At 38.0% G+C, this 27,344-nt stretch overlaps 1 protein-coding gene across 3 annotated transcripts in view; it reads right to left on the bottom strand.

Annotated features, from left to right (window-relative positions):
* Positions 1 to 27,344, bottom strand: part of ESCO1 (establishment of sister chromatid cohesion N-acetyltransferase 1) — a 60,830-nt gene that overhangs the window by 8,885 nt on the left and 24,601 nt on the right. The window contains exons 6-8 of one of the 3 annotated variants that reach the window (XM_036244522.1): positions 5,229 to 5,318; positions 2,622 to 2,765; positions 602 to 789 (exon numbers count right to left, since the gene is read on the bottom strand). In XM_036244522.1, the coding sequence (XP_036100415.1) occupies positions 602 to 789; positions 2,622 to 2,765; positions 5,229 to 5,318 (422 nt within the window). Of the gene's footprint in view, positions 1 to 601; positions 790 to 2,621; positions 2,766 to 5,228; positions 5,319 to 5,872; positions 5,997 to 27,344 lie in introns of those variants that run through there. The other 2 variants (XR_004957045.1, XR_004957046.1) reach the window with 2 other exon arrangements.

Raw genomic sequence — 27,344 nt, forward strand, 5'->3', positions numbered from 1 at the left:
TTAGATAATTTATAAACAATATTATTAAATTAAGGCAATCTGCCCAGCTCATGTGGCTCAGTGGATTGCGCATCATCACATGAACTGAGAGGCCTGGTCCAGGCACATGCCCAGGATGCAGGCTCGATCCCCAGTCGGGGGCATGCAGGAGGCAACAGATGGATGTTTCTCTCTCACATAGATGTTTCTATCTCTCTCTCCTTTCCTTTCTCTCTACAAAAATATATTTTAAAAAATTAATTAAGGCAATTTTTCCTTAAAGTTAAATTCCTAAGAAACTTCCCACATTTAGTTGGTTGTCTTTAAAATTCGGCAATATTAATCATAATTTGAAATAAGTGGGTTATTTTGACTTAATCAGAGTTACAAATAAGCAATTTTAAATGGTTTAATATTTAACTAACACTGCTTCCTTTCCCTTCGGATTAATTTCGCATAAAAAATACTAACAGGTCCAATACACTGACAATTTTATGCAAATTCAAATGAATATAAATAAAGGTTATACATTTAAGATTAATTAAATGCCTATCTTTATACTAAAATTACTGTTTAAATCCTAAAGTACTGAAAAGAATCTGAAAGATTACATTCAAGTTACCTTAGGCATTCAATCATGCGAGAAGCAATTTTCTTCCGACGCATCATGCTGAATACCCATATTCGACTGATCCCACAGATTGCAGGCTCTGGCATTGTTGAGCAGCACCAGGCTTTTTGCCTTTCAAATCTGACTTTTTCTTCTTCTGACCTGATCACTGGAAGTTTCTCTTCTATAACTCTGTAGCCCTATTAGGTATCAAAATTGGAAAAAATTTTAAAGTGAGAATATTACTTAGCAACTGTCTAGTACTGACCTCAATGAGGAGGTCACTACATTTGTCTGACTTCTTAACAAACGTATGGGGCCCATTTATGCTTTCACCATCATTTTAGAAAATAGATCTGGATCTACTTTGTGTTCTAATTTACTTACTAGTTATGTGACCATGAGAGAAAGTTACTTAATTAAGCTTTGGGTTCCCTACCTATAAATTGGAAATATCCATTTCTTTCAGAGAATTGTTGAGAAAATAAAGTAATACATACAAAACACCTTGTAATCATGGTTGACCCATAATAGGAACTGAGTGTTAATTTTCTCTACCTAAGTAAGAACTCCGCAGTCATAACAATTGTTTCTGTGGTTGCTGCCATAGTTCTGAGGTTCACAGCTGTGTGGGAACTAGGAACAGGGATGGCAGAGTAATCAATAATTTAGAAAGTCCTTTCCCCACACTCCCATCACTCTTCAAAAAAACAAAGTGCTTTAGCCTGGCCGGTGTGGCTCAGTGGTTGAGCGTTGACTCATGCACCAATTGATGTTCTCTCTCATCGATGTTTCTCTCTCTCCCTTCCTCTCTCTCTAAAAATCAATCAACAAAAATAAATAAAGTGCTTTAAAAAACATAACATCTTCTCTGCCAATGTAGATGCAGAAAGGATACAGCAAGTCATTTCTGGAACCAGGTAAGACAGAAAAACCAACAAACAACAACCAAAAAAACAAGGGTTTTGCATAATGTAAAATTAACTCAATTTCAATATGGCAAACTTTCATGAGCTAGTCCTTTTATATAAATTTTATATTGTCAAACTACCCTAATCAGCTATTGATTTAAATCAATTTTGTTATTATAAATTGCAAGATTCATAAAACTACACAATTTCAGGCTGAATTTTTTTAAAAAATAGCTTCATATATATATATAAATTAACTCACACAGACTTATTTTTACTTTTTGAGTTCACTAGAAAATTTCATAATGAAGCATAAATTTCCAGGCAACTATTAGTATACTAATACCAACAGAATAGAAGTCAAATCCAATGAGCATTGGATTCATCAGCAAGAACTCAGCTGAAAAAAGACAGAATTCAAATGGGGTATGCCTCAAAGTGAGTATGATTTAGGAAGTTCAGAATCTTCTATTCTCTTAAGGTGGTCTATTACTATTTAACTCTCATAATGTGAACATATCTCTATTACTGTGATTCTATTGTTTGTCTTTTTGCACAATCTGGATCCTAACAAGTCAACTTCTCATCTAAAATTCAACCATAGATGTGGTGACCTATTCTGAAGGTCAACAATTTTTACTAAAAGGCCAGAAATTTAGGCTTTGCAGTCCACCTGGTCTCTGTTGCAACTACTTAATCTTTGCAGTGTGAATGAAACCACAGACAATATGTAAGCAAATAGGCATGGTTGTGTAACAATAAAAGTATATTTACAAAACTAGGTTACATTTTCACCTAGAGCTATAGTTTGCAAACTCTATTTATTCCAATGCTGAAGGGACTAATTGATACAGACATTACATTAGTATCCAACATGGAAACTTCCTAAACAAAATTTAACAGTACTTTTGATTTATAGAATTTTTATCTTATATACTGACTTGAGAAACTAACCCCCATTGAAAATACAGTTCTATTGTAGTAAAGAATCACACACAGGAACTCTTGCATTCACACTCTTCCTTACATTATGATAAATGTACTAGGATTATGTCATTCAAGATTACATAGTAATCTCTTTAAATGCCAAACTACATATGAACATTCTAAAAATCACTTACCCATTGGATATGTTCTGCAATTAGGCAGCCAACTACTTTTTTGTCATTAGAAATAAAGAGAAGTGTTTTAGTTCTGGAATAGCACATTAGTGGAGCCTGTTGGAAACCTAAATCATTATCAACCATCTCTCTAATTTCGTCAACCTGTCAAATAAAGAACAGTATTATTTTTTAAATTATGAAAGTGTTGTATATATGTAAAAATATACAATTTCAATTCAGTAAGTTGAGTATATCATTGAGGACATCCTCTAATGAGTTCTTGTGAACAATTGTGCTACCAATGACTATTTTTCAAGCCTGTGGACCAATTTGCAAAAAGAGGGCAGAACTGCAGAGTGATGCTAACTAAGCCCAGCAGTCTAGGGAACAAAAGAAGTGAGAGGTCCTACAATAGACAGTAAGAACATTAAGGCTTCCTATTAGAAGCATCACAGAGAGAACACCACTGGGATTTTAGCCAGGGAAGCCACTTTTCTTTCCAAACCTTAACTGGTACTCTCATCAGTAAAACAAAGTGGGCACAGAGGAAAGAAACAAGTTTACTTTTTATCAACCACTTATAGGCCAGACATCATGCAAATCACTTTATGAATATTATTTCACTTAAATCCAAGATCTCTTAGAGGTCTATGGATCCTCACTTTACTTATGGAAGCAATACAATTCAAAACTAAGCAACTTTCCCATGTCAGATATTGGATATCAGGAAAACCAAGGAGCAGGGATTTGAAACTCTAAAATTAATATGACATCAAACTGTGCTTCTTCTAGTTTATCTCCTAGAACAGTGATGAAAGTCAACAATAAGCTCAAACTTTTGCAGGCACTCAAAGTTGAGACTTATATAGGCACTTACACATTAGTTCCTTCTCCAGTTACAAAATAATCTGCAAATATTCAGTCCAATAAACAAAGATTTGTGTTACTAAATTTAAAACGCAAATAACCCTTAAGAGGGTTAGTATTTATACCTCTGACATGAGAATACCATGTATTCAGTGATGAAAACTCAAATCTTCCTGTTCCTGAAACAGCATCCCAAAATACAACTCCTGATTTCAGTCCTAAAGGTAAATGACCCACAATACCCTAGATTTTCATTTTTAACCTATTATAGGTTACTATCTAATAACATACTGAATTGTGGGTTAAGATTTTGCCCTGAGAAACTAGAATGAGGAAATTAGCATTTACTGAGGATTCTACTAAGAAAAGTCTGGATGCCACATATGGTGGTTTAGCAAAGTTCCCACCACGTGTTTCCAAATGATCATAGTTGGAATTCCACAAATTCCATAGTTTAATTTTCATTGAGTTAATCACTAATCCAACATTAATTCAACAAGTGTTTGTTTTTGTGCAAGGATCAATGTTTCAAATACGAGAGAGGTGGCATGTTTACATGTCATTCTAAATGCTAGTCTATACTTGTTAAAGAGTGGTAGAATGGAAGCTTATTTGGGTATCTGGGATTGCCCAGTCATATATTCAGTGTTACCTGAAAAGTCAGAAACCACCAGATAAACTTTAAGTAGAATGTTAGCTAAATCTTCAATTAATAGGTTCAAAGTATCTTCCTCAACCTCCTTTTCAGGTATAGCATTCCTAAATTTAAAGAGGTCCAATTGTTAACCTAAAAAAAGTATATTATTTTCCTTATATTTCTAGATATTCTGGACACAGTCTACTGTAATTAAGTTTTTCTGGTAAATGACCAGACTCATTGCTTTACATTATGAGGCAATTCTGAAAAAACATGTGGAGATTAAAGAGAAACATTTTTTACTATATTATTTGAAATGTAATTAAATATTATTTAAAAATAAGTACATCCTATTTCCTGACTTATACTCTATATAATAAAATGGTTCCAGATTTCATTATTTTTCTAGTTCATTTCTTTGAACCCTTAAAGTATAGAATTCTAAGTTGCACTAAAACTTGGCTCACACTAGATATGAGGATTTTAAGTTTTCTACATTATACATGGTGTGGCAAAAGTAGGTTTACAGTTGTTTGTACAGAAAATACAATAATAAATACAAGAATAAACTCTGTTTCACCTGCTCACAACTACAAACCTACTTTTACCCCACTCTGTATTTTTCCCCACACTCTGTAATTATAAATCAGAATATATCTTGTTTTATTCTCTTAACATATGACTAACTCATACTTCATTTCAGGATTACTCAGACCTACTACTAGTCCCCTCCTGCAATGTTTTTTATTTAGAAATTTAGTCTCAGAATGAAACTTCACATTTATTGCTTTTTATTTTTCTAAAGTATAACTATTCAAATGTCAATTTTAATCCTGATTCTTAGAATCATTCATGTGGTGTTATTATTAACTAGCATGCTTTCTCTACTATCACTGAAATTACTGATAAGACGGAACGTAATTAAGTCACTAAAATTCATTTCACATGTGCTAGACACACTACAAAGTTTAACCATGATTTTTCAGTTGAGTTGTATTTTTCAAATGCTTCTTTCTTGTTTTCAGAATTGGTGTTTACATGTGCTATGCTAGCAATATGTTATTCTCTTAAAATTAGCTGCAAAATTATTGTATTCATTCTACATGTCACTAGAAATTTACCTTTTTCAGGGCATACTTTGGGTCTTCAGGTAGAACCATTATTATCCTGCCATCAGGATATTCAGCCAGAATTCTTTCTTTTTTCCAGCCCTAGATAAAATATAAAAATAAAAATAAAATGAATTTTATGTACATTTCACTCACCATATTCATGTACAAGAAGAAAAATATATCAATGTGTCTAAAAATTGCAAACATAAAAAAAATATACGCTCATTAATGTTTAACTAATGACAAGATAAATCAACTATTTTGTTAAGCATACAATCGGTAAAATGCAAGCTAATTTCTTTATACTACTCACTCAGAAATATGACATAATATTTCTAACTTATCATTTCCCATTTAATTAATTTTGAAAATCACACACCAAAAGCAAGCCCCTTAAAATCAGTGATTCCCAGAACCGAAAGGATAACTCTCCTAGTTTCTTGACAAAAGAAATAAACTCTTAAATTTCTTTGGAACATGGTTACCTCCACAAACAAACACTCATGGTTTTATGTCTAGCATGCCAAAGACCTCCAGGAGGTTTTAAATGAACTGATTTGCATGCAGTAGTCCAACATGTAAGGAATAAGTGTTTATTCTTATTGATCACAACTATCAAAGTCACAAGAAGGAGACTATAAAAATATAACTACCTTCTAAGAATCTAATAGGGAAGGAGAGGCTACGTTGTGTGTATCTGAAGTTAAACATACTCAAAAAAAGAGAGGTAATAAACTCTTCTTCAGATCCACACTCGTGGTGATTAATGAGCAGAACCTGCATGAAAAAACAAAACAAAACAAAAGCCACTTAAATCTAGTAAGATGGGACGGAACCAGAGGTTAAAACTAGGAGCTTTGAAGTTAATAATAAGCACAGAAGGAATGAGTTTAACTGGTTGTTCCAGTTGTCTTACCCAACCAACTTTACATAAAAAAAAGCCTTTCAAGAAGCAATATGTACTTCTATTAGAGAGAACCATCATCTTCTTTCTGAAATGTTTCTTTTAAAAATATAAAAGCTCAATGAAAACAAGAAAAGGCAACTACATTTTTAAAAATAATATGGCAATCAAGAAGGTTGATTTTCTTAAACAATTCAAAATGATTATTTTGGGAGAAGGGCAGGATCATAGCTGGGACAAAAAGTCTGGTAACAAGCTTGATATATATAATACTGGATCAAAGTATTTAAAGTCAGAATTTGTTTGAAAAATAGAACACCCAAAGATAAAGTAAAATTGAGGTGGTTAAAAGTGTTCTCAAGACTTGAAAAAATGGAGCAGAAATAATAGTCATTTTTCTTAAATTAGAAACTAAATCTAAAATCTGAATGTAGGCAAATAATTTCTAAAAGGCATAAAAAATATCACCTCTTTAAAAACAAATTTATATAGTACGTTATTTTGGAAGAAGCTTGTAAAATAAATTTATTTTTCATAAAATGATAATGGAGACTTCATTTTAAAAATTAAACTAAAAATTCAATGAAGAACTAGAAATTTAAATAACCCAACTTATAAGAAAGTAATACTTCCTGAACTGAATTATCCAAAGATAATTTGATAAGCTATTTTCCTATTATTTTTAAAAACAAAAATACTGGTCTAATGTCCTTACATTGCACTGCAGGGACTAAATTATTTTGCTTTACTGACGTTTTAGTACAAAATTTTCTCTTGAAACATCTTGAGACTTGCATGTTCACAGAGAAATTTTTATCAGAACTTGATCTGACATAATGTTATGTTTTATATGACTTTTTTTTTTAATGTTCATATAAGAAGCAGGAACTGCAAAGGGTAAAGTTACTACTGCTTAGGTTTCTAATATTCATAAAGACAGCATATTTTTGTGAAAACATTTTAAGAGTTCTGGAGTAAAAATTCAGGGTTTAAGTCCCTGTTCTTCATAGTCATAGCGATATGGTCTTGGGCAAATCACTGGAACTTTCCTTCTCTTTTCTGAACTAGGTTATGTACAAAATGGCTGTCATCACCTCCCATCACTTAATAAGATCACCTCCATCACTTTGTATTTAAGATGATTCTTCAATCTTAGTAGCTTCTATTCTACCTTCCTATTGGTATCAAATTAAGGTCAATGCACTAATCTAAGAAAATATGAGTTAATTAATCAAGTCCCTATGGTTTAATGCAATAGTAAATTCAAATTGTGGACAAAGATGAAGATGGCTAATGTCTATAAAATAACATTACTCAAGACACTTATATGCCACCGCAGTTAACTCTTTCCTAGAGTCAAAAACCACATGATCCTCCTGAGTTGGGACATGAAATATATTGCTTGAAATTAAAGCAGAGATGGGAGTTACAGGGAAGGGCACATGCAATTCAGAGGAATAACCACACAGCCACAGCTTTTTTGTAAAGATATAAATTCCAATGCAGTGCATTTACACCTCTCACCTTTAATTCTAACATGTTAACATATCCCTCTGCTAGCAGGTAGTATTTTCCAAACTCCAATTTTATTAATTCACCCATCTGGCTGCTGAAAAGCAGAAATCTTTATAGTTCTAATAGCAATCAATTATAATTTTTTGTTCCATGCTACTTTAGTTACTCTAAACTTTAGAGTTTAAAGAATTAAAGGGATTTCTCCTTTTTCTTTTTTGGCTTAAAACAACAGAAACTTATTGTCTTCATTCTGGAGGCCAGAAGCCTGAGATCAAGGTTGGTTATTGGTTCTGAGTCCTCTTTTTCCATTTAAAAAAAGATAACAATTGAAAAAAAAATATGTTGGATAGTGGATACACTGATGTGTACAATTCATCAACCAAACATTTAAAATCTGTGTATGTAAATTATAACCCAATTTTAAAAGTTCACACTAATCACTTTCATAAAAGGTTTACTGAGAATACCCATGAACATGAGAATAGCCTGAGAAATAAAACAACCAGCTTTTTAAAATAGTTATCAACAAATATTGCAAGGAAAAAAAAAAAAAGACATAGGGGAATAACCTTTAGATTAAAAGGGACTTAAGATACATACCAACCAATGCAATATGTGACTCTTAATTCAAACAAATAGTATAGAAAGTTATATTTAAGGAATTTTGAACACTAAATGAATATTTGATATTAAGGAATTGGCTGATTTTAAAGGAGTGGTTATATTTTTTAAATCATGCTATGATTAAAATAATCTTTTCATTTTTTAGAAATACATATTTCAAAATATCTACTAAAATGATAATGTGATACCTGAGGTTCACTTCAAAATAACTGGGAACAATGGACAAAAGAAGATTGTCCACTAATTGTTAATTGTTAAAGCTGGGCAATGGGTGTGTGTGTGTGTGTTATATTAAACTTGATTTTGGAACATTCAAGTCAACCATCATCAAGACTGTACCTATTGCCCAAGGCTTACTCAAATACCATTGATTAAGAAGTAAAAAATAAATGCAAGACAAAAAGAAATAAAATTATGGCGCAATCATTTAAGTAAATAAATAAAAATAAATGCAAAACAAATCTAGTCAGTAGAGCAGTTAGACCTGAGGGGGGGGGGGGAAGCAGTGACTGCAATGGGGGCACAAAGGAGCTTCTGAGATGCTAATACTGTTTCTTGTTACAAGAGCATTTATTCTGTCCAAATATACCATTAAGCCCTGGCCAACATGGTTAGAGTGTCAGGCCCTGCGCATCCAAGGGTCACAGGTTTGATCCCCAACCCTGGTCAGCAAGCAACCAATCGATGTCTCTCTCTCACATTGATTTTTTTTCCTCTCTCTCTCTCTCTCTCTCCCCCTGCCTTCCACTCTCTATAAAAATCAATGGAAAAATATATCCTCAGGTGAAGATTAATAACAACAAAATATGTGTGTGTGTTATACTAAACTTTACTCTGGAAAATTCAAAATAAATTTCAAAATTCAAAATACACACACACATTAAGCCGTGCACTTATTATTTGTGTACTCTTCTCTATATGTTACATTTAAAAAAAAAATAGGTACCAAAGGAATCTGAAAGACATTTTAGTTCAATAGCAAATCTTATAGCTGTTGTATGTTGAAATAAACATTTAAGAAACGTATGTTTTTAAAATCTTAAGTCTTCAGAAATAAAAGTAAATAAGCTCATTCAAAATTCAGTTATAAGCTTTTATTTAACATTACCCAAGGCAGAAAGAAATCATTAAAAAAGGCAGAAAAACTGCCTAAGAATAAAAAAACTATATACTCTTAAAATATAAAGATATTTTATTGAAATGGATTTTGAATGTAAATATATTTATGAATATTTAGAAAATTAAAAAATCCACAAGGATATACATTTAAACATAAATAGAGATAATCTACATGATTTCTTTTTTTTTTATCCTCACTCGAGGACATTTTTTTCATTTTTTGTTCAGATAGAACGGGAGGGAGGGAGGGAGAGAGAAAAACATCAATGTGAAAGGTACACATCAAGTGGCTGCCACCCACACTGCCCAACCAGGGCTGGGGACAAACTGCAACCGAGGTACATGCCCTTAGCGGGAACCAAACCCAGGACTCGCTGAACCATAGGCCAATGCTCTAACCGCTGACCCAAACCGGCTAGGGCTAATTTCTTTTTCTTTTTTAGCATATTGTATTTTCTATTTTTCTTCTTTAATAAAATGGTATAATAAAAGTATTGTATTTAACCATCCAAGCAACTGTTAAGTGCATATTTATGATTTCTTTGCAAAAATAACCTTGTATTAACAACGATAAAGATGGGTTCTAGTCAATGTGAACTTCCCTGAACATGAAAGTGTTGAAAACATCAAATAATTAGATGGAAAAATTCAGACAATTCAATAAATATGTCCTGACAACCTACCACACATACCACTGATCTAGGCAGTATAAAGTTAAAGAGGACTTTAAAAATCAGAAAAATTAGACTCAAATCCAGACTCCACTACTTACTGTGTTGCCTTTAACCAATTAATTAACCTCTTTAAATGTTGGTTTCTTCACCTATACAATGTATATAAAAACATCTAGGACTTCCGGTCAAGATGGCGCTGTAGGTAAATGCGGTATCGCATCCTCCCACAACATCAAAGTTACAACTAAACTACAGACCAATCATCATGTCCTACAACTACAGAATTAAAGCAACCACACATTGAGACTGGTAGGAGGGGTGGAGGCGGATGGACTGGTCCCACACCCACGTGTGGCAGATAAAAATCAGAAGGACACCTCGGCTGAGAAGGTCCTTTCTGAGGACTGAGGGGTCCCCGTCCCACACCAGGCACCCCACTCAGGGTTCCAGTGCCAGGAAGAGAAGTCCCCATCACTTCTGGCTGAAAAAACCAGTGGGAAATGAGGCTCAGGGAGGCTGAGGTGGCTGGAGCCCCAGGCAGCCCCTCTTAAAGGGCCCATTCACAGACATATGGAACTTGCTCCCTCTAAGCTTGGAGGGGAGGCAGCTCGAGGGGCGCCAGAGACATACACAGGGAAGAACTGAGCTGTTTGTCATTGGAGCAAGGGCTGGAGAGGAGGCTTTCTCCAGGACAAACGCGCTATCAGAGACCTTTGTTCCTTTGGCTCATGGGGCGGCAGACAGTCACCATATCTGGGACTCCAGCAACCTGGCTCACACTGGTTGCCCCGCCCTGGTGATTCCCTGAGGCCCGCCCACCCAAGCTGTTGCCAGTTGCTTAACCATAGGATTAGCCTGTCTTAGATCCTGCTTCAGGTTTTCCTAAATTCTTTCAAATAAGCAGCATCTGGTCTCAGCTAGCCCCATACCTCTTGTTAAGTAACACACAGAAACAAACACAGAGGCAGCCAAAAAGAGGAGACAAAGAAACAGGTTCCAAATGAAAGAACAAAACAAAACTCCAGGAAAAGAACTAAACAAAATGGAGATAAGCAACCTCACAGATGCTGAGTTCAAAATTCTGCTTATAAGGATGCTCAATGAACTTAGTGAGGGCCTCAAGAGCATAAAAGAGAACCAGTCAGAAATGAAGGATGCACAGTCAGAAATGAAGGAGGCACTAACTGAAATAAAAAATAATTTACACAGATTCAATAGTAGAGTAGGTAAAGCCAAGAAGCAAACCATCGATTTGGAATACAAGGAAGCAAAAAACGCCCAATCAGAGCAGCAAACAGAAAAAAGAATCCACAAAAATGAAGATATTGTAAGGAGCCTCTGGGACAACTTCAAGCGTGCCAACATTTGCATCTTGGGGGTGCCAGAAGGAGAAGAGAGAGAACAAGAAATCGAAAACCTATTTGAAACAATAATGGCAGAGAACTTCCCTAACTTGGTGAAGGAAACAGACACACATGTCCAGGAAGCACAGAGTCCCAAACAAGATGAACCCCAAGAGGCCCACACCAGGACACATCATCATCAAAATGCAAAAGGTTCAAGACAAAGAGAGAATATTAAAAGCAGAAAATCAGTTAGTTACCTACAAGGGAGTTCCCATAAGGCTGTCAGCTGATTTCTCAAAAGAAACTTTGCAGGCCAGAAGGGAGTGGCAAGAAATATTCAGAGTGATGAAAAGCAAGAACCTACAACCAAGATTACACTATCCTGCAAAGCTGTCATTTAGAATCGGCCATATAAAGACTTTCCCAGACAAGAAAAAGTTAAAGAAGCTCATCACCACCAAACCATTATTATATGAAATGTTGAAGGGTCTTTTTGAAGAAAAAGATAAAAAATATGAACAAACAAAATGGCAATTAATACATACCTATCGACAATGGAATTTACAAACAAAATGAACAGGCAGAACAGAAACATTCTCATAGATATGGAGAACATTTTGTTGGTTGCCAGGTGGAAGGAGGGTCGGGGGAATGGGTGAAAAAGGTGAAGGGATTAAGAACAAATTGGTTGCTAGACTGACAAACCTCAAAGAGAAGGGGTTTAGGGGGTGGAAAGAAATAAACCAAAGAACTTATATGCATAACCAATGGACACAGACACATTGTGAGAAAAGGCAGGAGGGGGGTGGGAGTGGGGAGGAGGGAGGAGAGAGTCAATGGGGGAAAAATGAGGAACATGTGTAATACATTCAACAAAAAAGATTAAAAAAAAATTCTACAACACCAAATTATTGAGAAGCTGTACCTAGCACATTAATATATATCCAATAAATAACAGCTCCTATTATTATCATTATGGTAACTAAGCAGTTTCCTATAGGTTTTTAAATTTTTGATACCTTCATGACTTACAAGGTCATTGATGATTTGCCCCCCACCCCTATCTACCTCTTCAAGCTTCCTCTCTTGAAGCTTTCCCAACACATGATATAGTCATAGGTCATAATGAAATACTTAAAATATAACCTTTCCACACACTATTTCTCTGGCTTGATATGCCTTTGTTCTATGTCCTTCCAGGCACAAGGAAACGCCTACTTTTCCTTTATGATTTTATTGTGTTAATTTCATTTTTCCAATCTTTGTCTTGTATCTTTGGCATTATGTTCAGACAGTTGTGTGTGTGTGATGTTTACTCATCTTTGCTCACAATGACCTGTGATTTTACATAAAGGAAAGAACTGTATCTTTTTTTTTTAATATTTTTTTATTGATTTTTAGAGAGGGAAAGAGCCCTGGCCAGTTTGGCTCAGCGGTTAGAGCGTCAGCCTGCAGTCCAGAGAGATCTGGGTTCGGTTCCCACTAAGGGCACATACGTTGGTTGCAGTTTGTCCCCAGCCCTGGCTGGGTCATGCGGGTGGCAACCACTCGATGTGTCCCTTTAACGTCAATGTTTTTCTCCCCCTCCCCCCACCTCTATCTGAACAAAAAAGGAAAAAATGACCTCGGGTGAGGATCAAAAAAAAAAAAAAAAAAGAGGGCAAGAGAAAGAGAAATATTGATTGGTTGCCTCCTCCACACCCCCTACCAGGGGTCGAGCCCCCAACCTTGGCATGTGCCCTGACTGGGAATCAAACCAGCAACTTTTTGGTACACAGGGATGATGCCCCACCAACTGAGCCACACTGGCCAGGGCAGAACTATATCTTTTTAATAATAAATTTTAAAAGCCCCTGTAGCACCCTTCGTTCAGCAGTTACAGTATCAGCCCTCGGACCAAAAGGTCACAGGTTCTATTCTGGTCAAGGGCACATATTGATCCACGGCCCCGATCGGGGACATGCAGGAGGCAACCAATCCATGTGTCTCTCTCACATTTATGTCTGTCTCTCTCTCTCTCTGCCTCCCCCCTGCCCCACATTCTCTTAAAAAAAAAAAAAAATCAATGGAAAAATATCCTTGGGTGAGGATTAACAACAAAAAACTCTATAGCTGGAACACAGTAAGTAGTTAATAGACATTTGAATAACAAATGAGCCTAGAAAAAAATTATTTCATGAGATATTATTTTACAGATTTTTTAAAAAACTAAAGTGATAGCCCTGGCTAGTGTGGCTCAGTTGTCTGGAGCTCAGTTGTCTGGAGTTCAGTTGTCTGGAGCTCAGCTGTCTGGAGCACTGTGCCCAGGCTGGTTCAATTCCCAGTCAGGGCGTGTGCGGGAGGCAGCCAATCAATGTTTGTTTCTCTTTCTCTCTCCATCTTTCTCTCCCCCCAATCTCTAAAAATCAATAAAGTTTAAATCCTATTTTTTTAAATGTGATAAAAGTTGGATAACTTGCTATGGTCATATAATGAGTAAGTGTCTCACTAAAAAACCCCACATCTTTCTAGTTTAAGTTCATATTCTTGTCTATTATGCCATAAAGAGCTCAATAATCTTACAAATATAATAGAGAAATAAATAGTACATAAATGTTTGCAACACAAAGTGCAATCCATATACTGCTATTCTTAAAAAGAAGTTTTCTTTCAATCAAACTAAACTTTTTTAATACTACGTTATTTCTGAATCTAGAATTCAGTCTAATAATCAATATGCATATTTAATGTATTTAACTGTCAAAAGAACAATTATCAAACTGAAGCAAGAACCTCCATGAGAAGGCAAAAATAATATAAGAAAAGGGATACAACGATTTTTTTTTTTTTTTTATCCTCACCCGAGGACATTTTTCCATTTTTTGTTCAGGTAGAGTGGGAGGGAGAGAGAGGAACAGAGAGAGAGCGAGAAACATCGATGTGGCCCTGGCCGGTTTGGCTCAGCGGTTAGAGCGTCGGCCTGCGGTACAGAGAGACCCGGGTTCGGTTCCCGCTAAGGGCATGTGCCTCGGTTGCAGTTTGTCCCCGGCCCTGGTTGGTCGTGCGGGTGGCAGCCACTCGATGTGTCCCTTCGCATCGATGTTTCTCTCTATCTTCCTCTCTCTCCCTCCCGCTCTATCTGAACAAAAAAGTGGAAAAATGTCCTCGGGTGAGGATAAAAAAAAAAAAAAAGAAACATCGATGTGAAAGGGACACATCGAGTGGCTGCCACCCGCACAACCGACCAGGGCCAGGGACAAACTGCAACCGAGGTACGTGCCCTTAGCGGGAACCGAACCCGGGTCTCTCAGGACCGCAGGCCAACGCTCTAACCGCTGAGCCAAACCGGCCAGGGTGATACAACAATTTTAAGAGGACAGAAAAAGCCCTTAGTGGGAACCCAAAAAGCTTTCATAGAACAGATGGTATTTCCCCTGAGCTTGAAGGGTACAAATGAGAATGGGAAGGCATTCTTGGTGACAAAATGCTATGAACTGAAAAACAGGGGCCGAAAATTTTGAGCCATGCACAAGATAGTAAGTAGATCAATTCTGCTTAGAGAGGAAAGAATGTATAATTATGAGAAATACATTTAGAAGGACAGATAAAAACCATAATGCAGAGGGCCATGAATGCCTGGGTGAAATAGAAATTGAGCAAGGTTTCAGAAAAGCAAATTTCATGACTATAGTTGAACCTAACGAAGATCAATTTTGAAGCTGTCTTTAGGCCAAATGTATAACGGCAAAAATACATCATAACTTGGGTTTTAATTTCCAATGATAAATGTAATAATATTCTAAAATGTGTCAACTGTCACTCAAATCCTTTGTACTACTGTTAAAAATTCAAAAAAATTTTATCTGAGAGAACTTAGTGGCTGGGTGGCTCAACTGGTTGGAGCACCGTCCAAAAGATTATGAGTTGGATTCCTGGTCATGGCACATAACTAGATCTTGGGTTCAGTTCCTGGTCAGGATGTACAGGAGGCAACCAATCGATGTTTCTCTCTCTCTCTCTCTCTCTCTCTCTCTCTCTCCCTCTCCCTCCCTTCCTCTCTCTCTCTAAAATCAATAAAAACACATCCTCAGGTGAGAATTTTTTTTAAAAAAGTGACTATGGTCAATTTATTTCTATGAGCTAGATTATATTGTACACACAATAAATTTTGTTGAAATTCAAATAAGAAACCTAGTTTATTATTCAAGGACTCTAGAGCCAACTCCATTACTCACTAGCTATATGACTTTAGGCGAAAATATATATCCTTGCCCTGGCCGGTGTAGATCAGTTGGCTGAGTGTTGTTCCATGTACCAAGAAGACCCCAGTTTGATTCTGTCTGGGAACATGCCGGATTGTGGGCTCAATCCCCAGTAGGAGGCATGCAGGAGGCAGCTGATTTGATGTTTCTCTCTCTCCCCCTCCTTCTTCTAAAATCAATAACAATATATTTAAAATTAAAAAAACAGCCCTGGCTGGTTTGGCTCAGTGGTTACAGCATTGGCCTGGAGACCAGAGAGTCGGGTTCAATTCCCAGTTAAGGGCACATACCTAGGTTGCAGGTTCAATCCCCAGCCCCAGTCAGAGTTGTGTGGGAGGCAGCCAATCGATGTGTCTCTCTCACATCGATATTTCTCCTTCCTTCTCACTCCTTTTCTTCCCCCCTCTCTAAAAATCAATGGAAAAATATCCTCAGGTGAGGATTAACAACAATAAAACAAAACATATCCTTTCCACTCACTTCCTCATTTCTAAGTTAATTTTAACTATCTCATGATTTACTAAAAGAATTAACTGGTGTTTAATATAGGTAAAATGTTTAGATCAGCCCCAGTACATAAGAAGCCCTTAATTAATATTATTTTTATTATTATTATTTCATCTAGCTGTGAAATGAATTCATTTGTATCTATAACCACCCCCAAAATTCCTCTAGGAATTAAAATAACTATAAAATCATGTATGTTAATTCATGTTCAGTCAACTAGGCATGAATGATATAATTGGTCTATTTAAGAATAATTAAATCTAACCACTATGTTGTACATCTGAAACTAATACAAAATAATGTTGAATGTAAACTGGAATGGAGAAATAAAATTGAAAAAAAAGAAAAAAAGAACTAAGTACAATGCTATCTAAGTTAGCCCTCAAACTCAGGCCAGTGTGTGCTCGGTGATTAGAGTGTCAACCTGTGCACCAAAGGACTGAAAGTTCTATTCCCAGACAAGGGCATGTACTTGGCATACTGGCCCCAGTCGTGGTGAATGCAGGAGGCAACCAATCAATGATACTCTCTCACATCAATGTTTCTATTTCTTTCTCCTTCCTTCCCTCCCTCCCTCTAAAATCAATGGAAAAATATCCTCAGGTAAAAATAAAGTTAGCCCTCAAATCTGTTACACGTGTTTATAATCAGTACAGCATTTCCAGATTATAGTTTCCCATTTTGAGTGACTTAAAACCACTAAAACCAAACCAACTTGTTTAAATTAATTTTTCATAGTTTTAAAGGTTTTCAGAAAAACAAAAATCCCACGGCAGAGATGAATTTTTTTCTACTTGTTAAGTGAATTAGGAATCAAGGAATATACACAGGAATTTAAGTTTTATTTTAGACATGTCCAACTCAATTCTAAAGGTGCTTTATGGATTTTCAATTTTAGGTATGCAGGATCTCTTTCAGTAATACTTCTCTGGTTCTCTGCAATATTTAAACTGAATGAACAGAGGCTAGAACCCCTAAAAACTTAGATTCCTCCCTTAAAAGTGTTTTTTGTAAGTCCTGTATCCAAGGACCATTATCTTTGGTCCAAGATTAATGAAACTACAGGGATCTGGAGTATTACAATGACTAGACCATTGAGGTCTAAAATGAGACAGACTATATAGACCATAAGCTCCAAATGCACCAAGTCTTCATTTGACAACACCACTTTATCTCAAGCTCATAGTACAGTGAATTAAGTATCCAATAAATATTTATTTAAAGCCTCTATTTATGAAACCATGAACTTAACCTTTCTGTGCCTTAATTTTGCAAGCCATAAAAGAGGAATAAAACCAGTGCATTGGGTTACAGTGAATTAAATAAGTTAATACGGCCCAGCCAGTGTTGCTCAGTGGTTAAGCATCATCCCATGCACCAAGAGGTTTGATTCCAGGTCAGGGCACATGTCCAGGTTGTGGGCCAAATCCCCAGTGGGGGGCATGCAGGAGGCGGACAATCAATGTTCTCTATCATCGATGTTTCTATCTCTCTCTCCTTCTTCCTTCCTCTCTCTCTAAAATCAATAAAGATAAATAACACAGAACACTTATAATACTTAGTTACAATTGAGAAATTTGTGGTAGAGATGGCAAGAATGCAAGCATAAAGGAGTCAAATATCATTTATAAATATTAAAATTAAAGGCAACTAACAGAACTAAACATAAAAATATAACAGAAACTAGGAGGAGAAAGGAAAATTTTACACAAACACATTTATATATAGCCTGAGATATGTAAAGCTATACGTGCATAGCTTGGTTTATTTAGTTATGTTGGAAAAACTGAAACAGACAAAAGTGCTTGACCATGAGACAATGGGATTGGAAACAGGGTAAGGGACAGGAGGCTTTTACTTCATTTTATACCTTACATTTCTGGTGAAATTGTCATTTCCAGGTACATACACTGCTTTTATACCAAAAAAAAAGACAAGTTGAAGAATAAAAAACTTGAGGACTATCCTTTAATTCACATAAATTAAAATTTTTTACAGAAATGAGTATGAAAATAAAATTTTGCCAACAAGTTGGTTTAAAGACCAAATGCCCTTAAATACATATGGTAAAAAGAAAGTATTTAGCCCAGCTGGTATTGCTCAGTGGATTGACCATCATCCCATGGACTGAAAGGTCCCAATTTGATTCCAAGTCAGGGCACAAGCCCAGGTTGCAGGCTCAATCCCCGGATGGGGCCATGCAAGGCAGCCGATCGATGTTTCTCTCTCACATCAATATTTCTATCTCTCTCTCCCTTCCTCTCTTTAAAAAAATCCATAAAAACATTTTTTTTAAAGTATTTAAATGCTCTTTCTTGCAGGTAATACAATGAAAATATATAATAACATTTTTTCAACAATGCCTCTTCTTAATTGAAGACTGTATGATACTAAAATTAAATTTTAAAAAGTACTCTGGAAAAAACTCAGTATGTATGATTAAGAGAACAACATCTATTTTTCCATTCTTCAAACATCCTGACATGTATGTATTTTTTTAAATGATAGTTCTCACCATTCCGAGAAAAATTTAAATCCTAATAGGTTTTCATGAGAGACACTTAATATGTTCTGTTCTTAATAAGTTTCTACTATAGAAGAATAAAAATCTACTATAGAGAGAAGTGATAAAATCTGGTCTTTATTAAAGCAACTCAATTTACCATTCGGGAAAAAAGTCCAGAGCTCAGTTTATGCTATTAGAGATTTTAATATAGGGCAGTAACATTATTTATTTATTTTTTTGCTAATCCTTACCCAAGGATATTTTTTCCATTGCTTTTTTTTTTTAGAGAGAGAGTAGAAAGGAGGGAAGGAAGGAGAAGAGGAAAAAGATAAGAGAAAAACATTGGTGTGAGACATAGCAATTGGTTGCCTCACACATGCTTTCCCAGCACCCTAACCAGGGCCAGGGATCAAACCTGTAACCCAGATACGTGCCCTTGACCAGGAATCGAACCCTCAACCCTTCAGTGTGCAGGCCAGCACTCAAACCACTGAGCTGCCACACTGGCCAGGGTAATGGCAGTAACATTCTTTTTTTATCCTCACCCGAGGACATTTTTCCATTTTTTGTTCAGATAGAGCGGGAGGGAGAGAGAGAGAGAGAAACATCGACGTGAAAGGGACACATCGAGTGGCTGCCACCCGCACAACCGACCAGGGCCGGGGACAAACTGCAACCGAGGTACGTGCCCTTAGCGGGAACCGAACCCGGGTCTCTGTACCGCAGGCCGACGCTCCAACCGCTGAGCCAAACCGGTCAGGGCGGCAGTAACATTCTTAAATGTTATCCACCTAATCAACTTGCTAGATAAACCAAAGCTTATTTTTATCTGGGTAACAGAAACGGACTACTGGAGCACACTAAATTACTCACGACCAGTAAATTACTTTGGTATTCCACAAATGAGTGACATGATTACCAAGAGTCATTTGTTTGTCCTTAAACTTGCTTATGCCAATTTTTTATTTTAACTATAAAATACAACCAAATATTATCTAAACAAAACAAAAAAAAATGCAAACAAAGACAGTTGTTTTAGTTGAACTGGCAGAATACTCTGGAAAAAAGCAAAATAGGCCATCTCTTTTAAAAATCAGAAATATAAAAATAATTATTCTATTCCCAGGTTGTTGTGGTTTTTTTAAAATATGTTTTTATCGATTTTTCTAGAGAGAGGAAGGGAGAAAGAGATAGAAACATCGATGTAAGAGAGACACATGGATCACTGCCTCCTGCACGCCCCCTACTAGGGATTGAGCCCATAACCCAGGCATGTGCCCTGACCAGGAATAAAACTAGGACCTCTCAGTTCATGGGATGATGATCAATCCACTGAACCACACTGGCCGGTCTCTATTTTCTTTTTAAAGTACACCAGCCCTGGACGGTTTGGCTCAGCGGTTGGAGCGTCGGCCTGCGGTACAGAGAGACCCGGGTTCGGTTCCCGCTAAGGGCACGTACCTTGGTTGTAGTTTGTCCCCGGCCCTGGTTGGTCATGCGGGTGGCAGCCACTCGATGTGTCCCTTCACACCGATGTTTCTCTCTCTCTCTCTTCCTCTCTCTCCCTCCCGCTATATCTGAACAAAAAATGGAAAAATGTCCTCCGGTGAGGATAAAAAAAAAGTACATCATAGAGGATGGCTGTAAGTGTAGTTTATATGAGAAGAAAACAAAGCGAAATCAGGGGATCCATACTCAAAGAAACAGTTTCTGTACATAGTTACATTTAATATACATTTATATGCTTCAAATATAGTACAATGTTTAAACTATGTAATGACCATAAGAAAGACATTGTCCTTTGCCTATCCCACAGCCATTCCCTCTCATTCTTTTTAGCCCCATTTTGTTTTGGGTGGTAATATATGCATTCCCAACAATGAATTAAGATTAGTCCAAGCCAGTGTTTCTCAACAGAGCTATTACCAACATTTAAAGATAGACATTCTACCTTCTTTGGAACTGTCACATGCACTTCAAAAAGTTTAGCACTCTTAGCGCCTGTCCACTGGATGCCAACAATATTCTCCACATGTGCCCTAATAAAAGCTCTTACAAATATCCCACTATCCTACCTTGAGAACCACTGCCATAGCCAATCATAATCTTATTTGTTTTTGCCAGATTCTTGCTTTCCTAGTTCCTTGCAGCTTAACCAAGTCCAGTTCTGATAAACGAAACAACGGGAACATTGCAAGAGCTTCGGAAAAATTCTTTCCTTTACTGATACAAGGAAAAAGTCACTTGAAGGATCCTGTATGAAAGAGTATGCACCCCAACCAAAATTTGTTTTAAATGTGAACATGGTATCTGGATTACAGCAGTCTACTCTAAGAACCATTAAGTTACAGCTGTGAAGCCAAAAAGTCAACATACAGAAGAGGAGCGCACTGATGGAGAAAAAGTCAGCATTCATAATGACATTTTACAATTGCTGCATAGAACCACCGTAAGATTACATACCAATAGGCTTCTTATTAAGAAAATATACAGCCCTGGCCGGTTTGGTTCAGCGGTTAAAGCGTCGGCCTGCGGTCCTGAGAGACCCGGGTTTGGTTCCCATTAAGGGCGCGTACCTCGGTTGCAGTTTGTCCCCGGCCCTGGTCGGTTGTGCAGGTGGCAGCCACTCGATGTGTTCCTTTCACATCGATGTCTCTCTCTCTCTCTCTCTGTTCCTCTCTCTCCCTCCCACTCTACCTGAACAAAAAAATGGAAAAATGTCCTCGGGTGAGGATAAAAAAGAAAAGAAAATATACAGCCTGATGATTTAGGCCACTGTTAGGTATTCTGATAAGGGTTTCCACTTGAATTAGTCTTTTTTTTTTAAATATCTCAAATCCAATTAAATAATTTTTTTTCTTCTTTATTGCTTTAGAGAGAGGAAGGGAAAGGGAGAGATAGAAACATCGATGAGAAAGAACATCGATTGGCCGCCTCCTGCACACCCCAACACTGGGGATTTGGCCCACAACCTGGGCATGTGCCCCAACCGAGAGACCAACTGGCGATCTATTGGTGCATGGGTCGATGCTCAACCACTGACCCACACTGGCCAGGCAACAGTCTTTTTCTTTTAAATTAACTGAAGCAATTCTCCAAATCACGTCAGCTGAAAGAACTTCTAGTGTAAGTACTTCAAGATCTATTGCTAAAGCAATAACGTATCTCATAACATATACTTGGGTTAGAGACTTCCGGTCAAGATGGCGGCATAAGTAAACATGGTATCACATCCTCCCACAACCACATCAAAATTACAACTAAACTACATAACAACCAGCATTCAAAACTACCTGAAATCAAGCTGAATGAAAGTCCTACAACTAAAAAATTAAAGAAGAGGCCACATCGAGACTGGTAGGAGGGGTAAAGGCGCAGACAGGCTGGTCCCACACCCACCTATAGTAGATAAAAATCAGGAGAACACCTCAGCTGGAAAAGTCCTCCCTGAGGATTGAGGGGTCCCCCTCCCACACCAGACTGCCAATTCAGGGTTTCAGTGCCAAGAAGAGAAGCCCCCATCACTTCTAGCTGTAAAACCAGCAGGAACTGAGGCTGAGGGAGGCTGAGGCTGCTAGAGTCCCAGACAGTTCCTCTTAAAGGGCCCACTCACGGACTTACTAGAACTTGCACCCTCTGAGCTCCAGCGTGGGGGAGGCAGCTCAAAAGGCACCAGAGACATACAGGGACAACTGAGCTGTTTGGTACTAGGGTGAGGGCTGGAGAGGCAGCTTTCTCCTGGGCAGACATGCTGTAAGAGGCCTTTGTTCCTTTGATGAGCCCTTCCCCCACGAGGCCAGCAGATGTCATCCATATCTGGGACTCCAGCAACCTGACTAACACTGATTTCCCCCTCCTGGTGACTCCCTGAGGCCCTGTCCCACCCAACTTTCAGGCCCACCCAAGCTGTTTCCAGCTGCTTTACCATAGAAATGGCTTGTTTTGGATTTTCCTAAGTTCTCTCAAATAAGCAGCATCTGGTCTTAGCAAGCCCCATAACTCTTGTTAAGTGGCCCCAAACCTGGAACTAGAAGCAGCTAGCCTTAGTTCACAACTTGGCTTTGCATGGGAACCTCCAAGCCCAGCACAAGAAGCAGCCATCTGCAGACTGCTTTGTAGCTTATGCCTGGTGGCCCTGGATAGAACACAGGTAGTGGCTGACCTTGTCCCTGAGCCAGCACACCCAGTGGACAGCTTCAGAACACTGTGAAGCACCACCACCCAACCACCTCCACAAGTGACACACTCAAGGAATGGACTCAGTGGGTACCAGACCCTTGCTGAAGTAAGATTTTCTCTGTGTGGTGAGCCCCTGCACAGTGGATGATCCAAGATAGTCAGAGGTCAGTGGCTAGTGGGCACAGGCAGTCCTTCCAACTGATCAGCCTGAGTAAAACCCTCTCATTGATGTGCCAACAGCAATTAAGACTCAACTACAAGAGAAGGGTGTCCAGTCCACACTAGGAGTGCACCTCGAGAGCCCAGCTGGGAGACCAGGGAGGCTGTGCCACTGGCCCCTACAAGACACCTACTACAATAGGCCACCCTACAAAGCCCAGGAGACATTGCAACTCTACCTAATACATAGAAACAAACAGAGGGAGGCAGCGAAAATGAGGAGACAAAGAAACAAGTCCCAAATGAAAGAAAAGAACAAAACTCCAGGAAAAGAACTAAGCGAAATGGAGATAAGCAATCTAACAGATGCAGAGTTCAAAACACTGTTTGTAAGGATGCTCAATGAACTTAGTGAGGGCCTCAAGAGCATAAAAAAAGGACCAATCAGAAATGGAGAAGGCACTAACTGAAATAAAGAATAATTTACAGCGGTTCAATAGCAGAGTAGGTAAAGCCAAGAAGCAAACAATAGATTTGGAATATAAGGAAGCAAAAAATACCCAATCAGAATAGCAAAAAGAAAAAAGAATCCAAATAAATGAGGATAGTGTAAGGAGCCTCTAGGACAACTTCAAGCGTGCCAACATTCGCATCTTGGGGGTGCCAGAAGGAGAAGAGAAGAGAACAAGAAATTGAAAGCCTATTTGAAACAATAATGACAGAAAACTTCCTAACCTGGTGAAGGAAACAGACATACAAGTCCAGGAAGCACAGAGTCCCAAACAAGATGAACCCAAAGAGGTTCACACCAAGACACATCATCATCAAAATGCAAATGATTCAAGACAAAAAGAATCTTAAAAGCAGCAAGAGAAGAGCAGTTAGATACCTACAAGGGAGTTCCCATAAAACTGTCAGCTGATATCTCAAAAGAAACTTTGCAGGCCAGAAGAGAGTGGCAAGAAATATTCAGAGTGATAATAAGCAAGAACCTACTGCCAAGATTACGCTATCCTGCAAAGCTATCATTTAGAATTGATGGACATATAGAGTTTCCCAGACAAGAAAAAGCTAAAGGAGTTCATCACCACCAAACCATTATTATATGAAATGTTGAAGGGTCTTTTTGAAGAAAAAGATAAAAAATACAAACAAACAGTCCTGGCCGGTTTGGCTCAGCGGTTGGAGCATCAGCCTACGGACCAGAGAGTCCCAGGTTCTGTTTCCACTAGGGGCACATGCCAAAAAAAAAAGAACAAAAAATGAACAAACAAAATGGCAATAAATACATATCTATCGACAACTGAATCTACAAACAAAATAAACAGGCAGAACAGAAACATTCTCATAGATACAAAGAACATTTTGTTGGTTGCCAGATAGGAGGGGGGTTGGGGAAATGGTTGAAAAAGGTGAATGAATTAAGGACAAATTGGTTAGACTGACAAAGGGAGGAGGGGTGGGGGATGGGAAGAAATAAACCCGAACTTATATGCATATATGCATAACCAATGGACACAAACAACAGTGTGGGGAAAGGCAAGAGGGGGGTGGGAGCGAGGAGGAGGGGGTCAATAGGAAAAAAAAGAGGAACATATGTAATATATTCAACAATACAGATAAGTTTAAATCAATCAATAAATCAATAAATAAATAAAAGATATACTTGAATTAGACCTAATAAAGTAAAACAAGAGGAATTATGAGATACTTTTCTCTCCTGTCATTCTCAAATACTAAGGAAACCTGAACATCTCTTTATTAGGATTCATCCATTAGTTAAGCACTTTTCAACTTTTAGCAATAATTTCCTAGTATATAAAAAATATTTTCCCTGGCCAGTTTGGCTCAGCAGTTAGTGTTGGCCTGCAGACCAGAGAGTCTCAGGTTCGGTTCCCACTAAGGGCTCGTACCTCGGCTGCAGTTCGTCCCTGGCCCCGGTTGGGGTTCTATGGGTGGCAACCAGTTGATGTGTCTCTCTCACACTGATGTTTCTCTCTCTCTTCCCCCTGCTCTCCCTCCCACTCTAGCTGAAGATAAATGCAAAAATGTCCTCGGACGAGGATACAAATAAATATGTATATATATATATATAACACACACACATATATATACGTATATATATATTTGATGTAAATCTCATCTCAATGTATTTGGAGCTTAGTGAGCAAATCTATTGACCTCATCAGTATTGCTCAGGATTAAAAAAGACTCATGGTCCTATTGCCCCCAATGCCCTTTCCATCCCTGGCCATAGGCAGCCCCACTGGCTCTCTATCAGGCATCATAATTCTCCCCTCCCATGGCCCAGCTCAGGAACAGTCTTCGTTTGATTACTTGTTCATTGTCTATCTCAGCCCCACTAGAATGTTAGCTCCATGAGGGCAGGCTCTTGGCAGCCTTCTCCTTGAATCATCCCCAGCATCTGGAGCAGTATGATACAAAAAATGTTTAATAAATGTTTGCAAAAAAAAAAAAAGAATAAATGAATGAATGATAGGGATAAGAGGAGCTTCACAGGTCCAGCCCATAACAGAAGGCAGGAGGCTTGGATTCTTATCTCAAGTGACCTTGGTCCTCACCCTGCCCCCAAATATCTGCACCAACACAGACTGTACAATTTCCCTACCCTTAAAGGAAGGTAGATCACATGTCTGCAGCCATGGTGACACATTTCTTCTGTTATCTGTACTCTATGTATAATTCAGTGAATTAAATATAAGGACTAATAAAATATGAGCTGTGTTCTAAGACTGGGTAAGATTATGGTTCTTCTCATTAAAAAACAAAAACAAAACTCATGGTCCTGACCGGGTAGCTCAGTTAGAGTGCTGTCCCAATACACTAAGTTATGGTTTCAATCCCCCGTCAGGGCACATACAAGAATCAACCAACGAATGCATAAATAAGTGGAACAATAAATCAATGTCTGTCTGTCTGTCCCCCCTCCTCCCTCGCCCTTCCTCGCTCCAAAATCAATAAATAAAAATTTTAAAATAAATAAAAACTCATGGCCCAAATTCCATTTCACCTCCACACCCAAATATAAATGCAGCCTCCAAATCCATTACTGAAAAATGTTCTCAAAAGGTATATATCTTTGGGAATTCTACTCCCAGTTAGGATAAAGACAATCACAAAAGATCACTGTTCCTATTGTAATAAGGAAACACCTAATAAACTAAAAGGCATGTTTTCTTTAAAGGCACTCAAGAGCTATAGTTTATTTCCAGAGATAAACCAGCCATTCCTAGGTGAGCAGAGACCAGCACCCATTTTTATCACTGAGACAGGGACCAAATGTGGGAACATGGGCAAAAAGCATCAATGCCATGGGTAGAGATGAGCAGAGCCTCCTGTGCTGGGACAAGGAAAAAACAATCAAATTCCTAGTGGCAATAAGTGAGCAGGCATGGCAGTCTAGAATCTGGAGAAGCTCCAAACACAGAACTAATCCTCTACCAATTCTCTCCCATGTTGGACTGGAAGGTAGTAAGATTTGTGTCCTGTGGAGTTTAGATCCTGTTTCTGCTGGAGAGAGGGGCTTGATCCCAAACTCAAGACGTTAAAAACCAAATGGATGGGAAAACTAATTTCAATCTAACTCTAAAATTTCAACCTAACTCTAATTAAATCTAAGAGATCATCCCCTTACCATAGTTGCCTGACAGAAGAAAGGAAAAGCTATTGGGAGGAGGGAAAGAGATTATCTACTTCAGTCTTTACCTTTTTACTTTTTTTTACCTTTTTTTTTTAAATCCTCACCCGAGGACATTTTTCCATTTTTTGTTCCGATAGAGCGGGAGGGAGGGAGGGAGGGGAAGTGGGGGGGGGGAGAGAGAGAGAGAGAAACATCGAGTTTAAGGGACACATCAAGTGGCTGCCACCCACACAACCCAACCAGGGCCAGGGACAAACTGCAACCGAGGTACATGCCCTTAGCAGGAACCGAACCCGGGTCTCTCTGGACCGCAGGCCGACGCTCTAACCGCTGAGCCAAACTGGCCAAGGCTCTTTTTACTTTTTAAAAAAATTTTATTTATTGATTTGAGAGAGGAGGAGAGAGAGAGAAATACTGATTTGTGGTTCCACTTATTCATTCATTCATTGGTTGATTCTTGTATATATCCTGACCAGGGATCAAACCCACAACTTTGGCATATTGGGACAGCACTCGAACCACTTAGTACCCAGCCACAGCCTTTACTGTTCTTTTCTTTTTAAATATATTTTTATTGATTTTTTTTTTTAAAGAGAGAGAGAGAAACACTGATGTGACAGAGTAACATCGATCGGCTGCCTCCTGTGTGCCCACTACTAGAGATTGAGCCAGTAACCTGTGCATGTCCCC

This window comes from Molossus molossus, unplaced genomic scaffold, assembly GCF_014108415.1.
Source record: "Molossus molossus isolate mMolMol1 unplaced genomic scaffold, mMolMol1.p scaffold_m16_p_6, whole genome shotgun sequence".
NCBI classification, from domain to species: domain Eukaryota; kingdom Metazoa; phylum Chordata; class Mammalia; order Chiroptera; family Molossidae; genus Molossus; species Molossus molossus.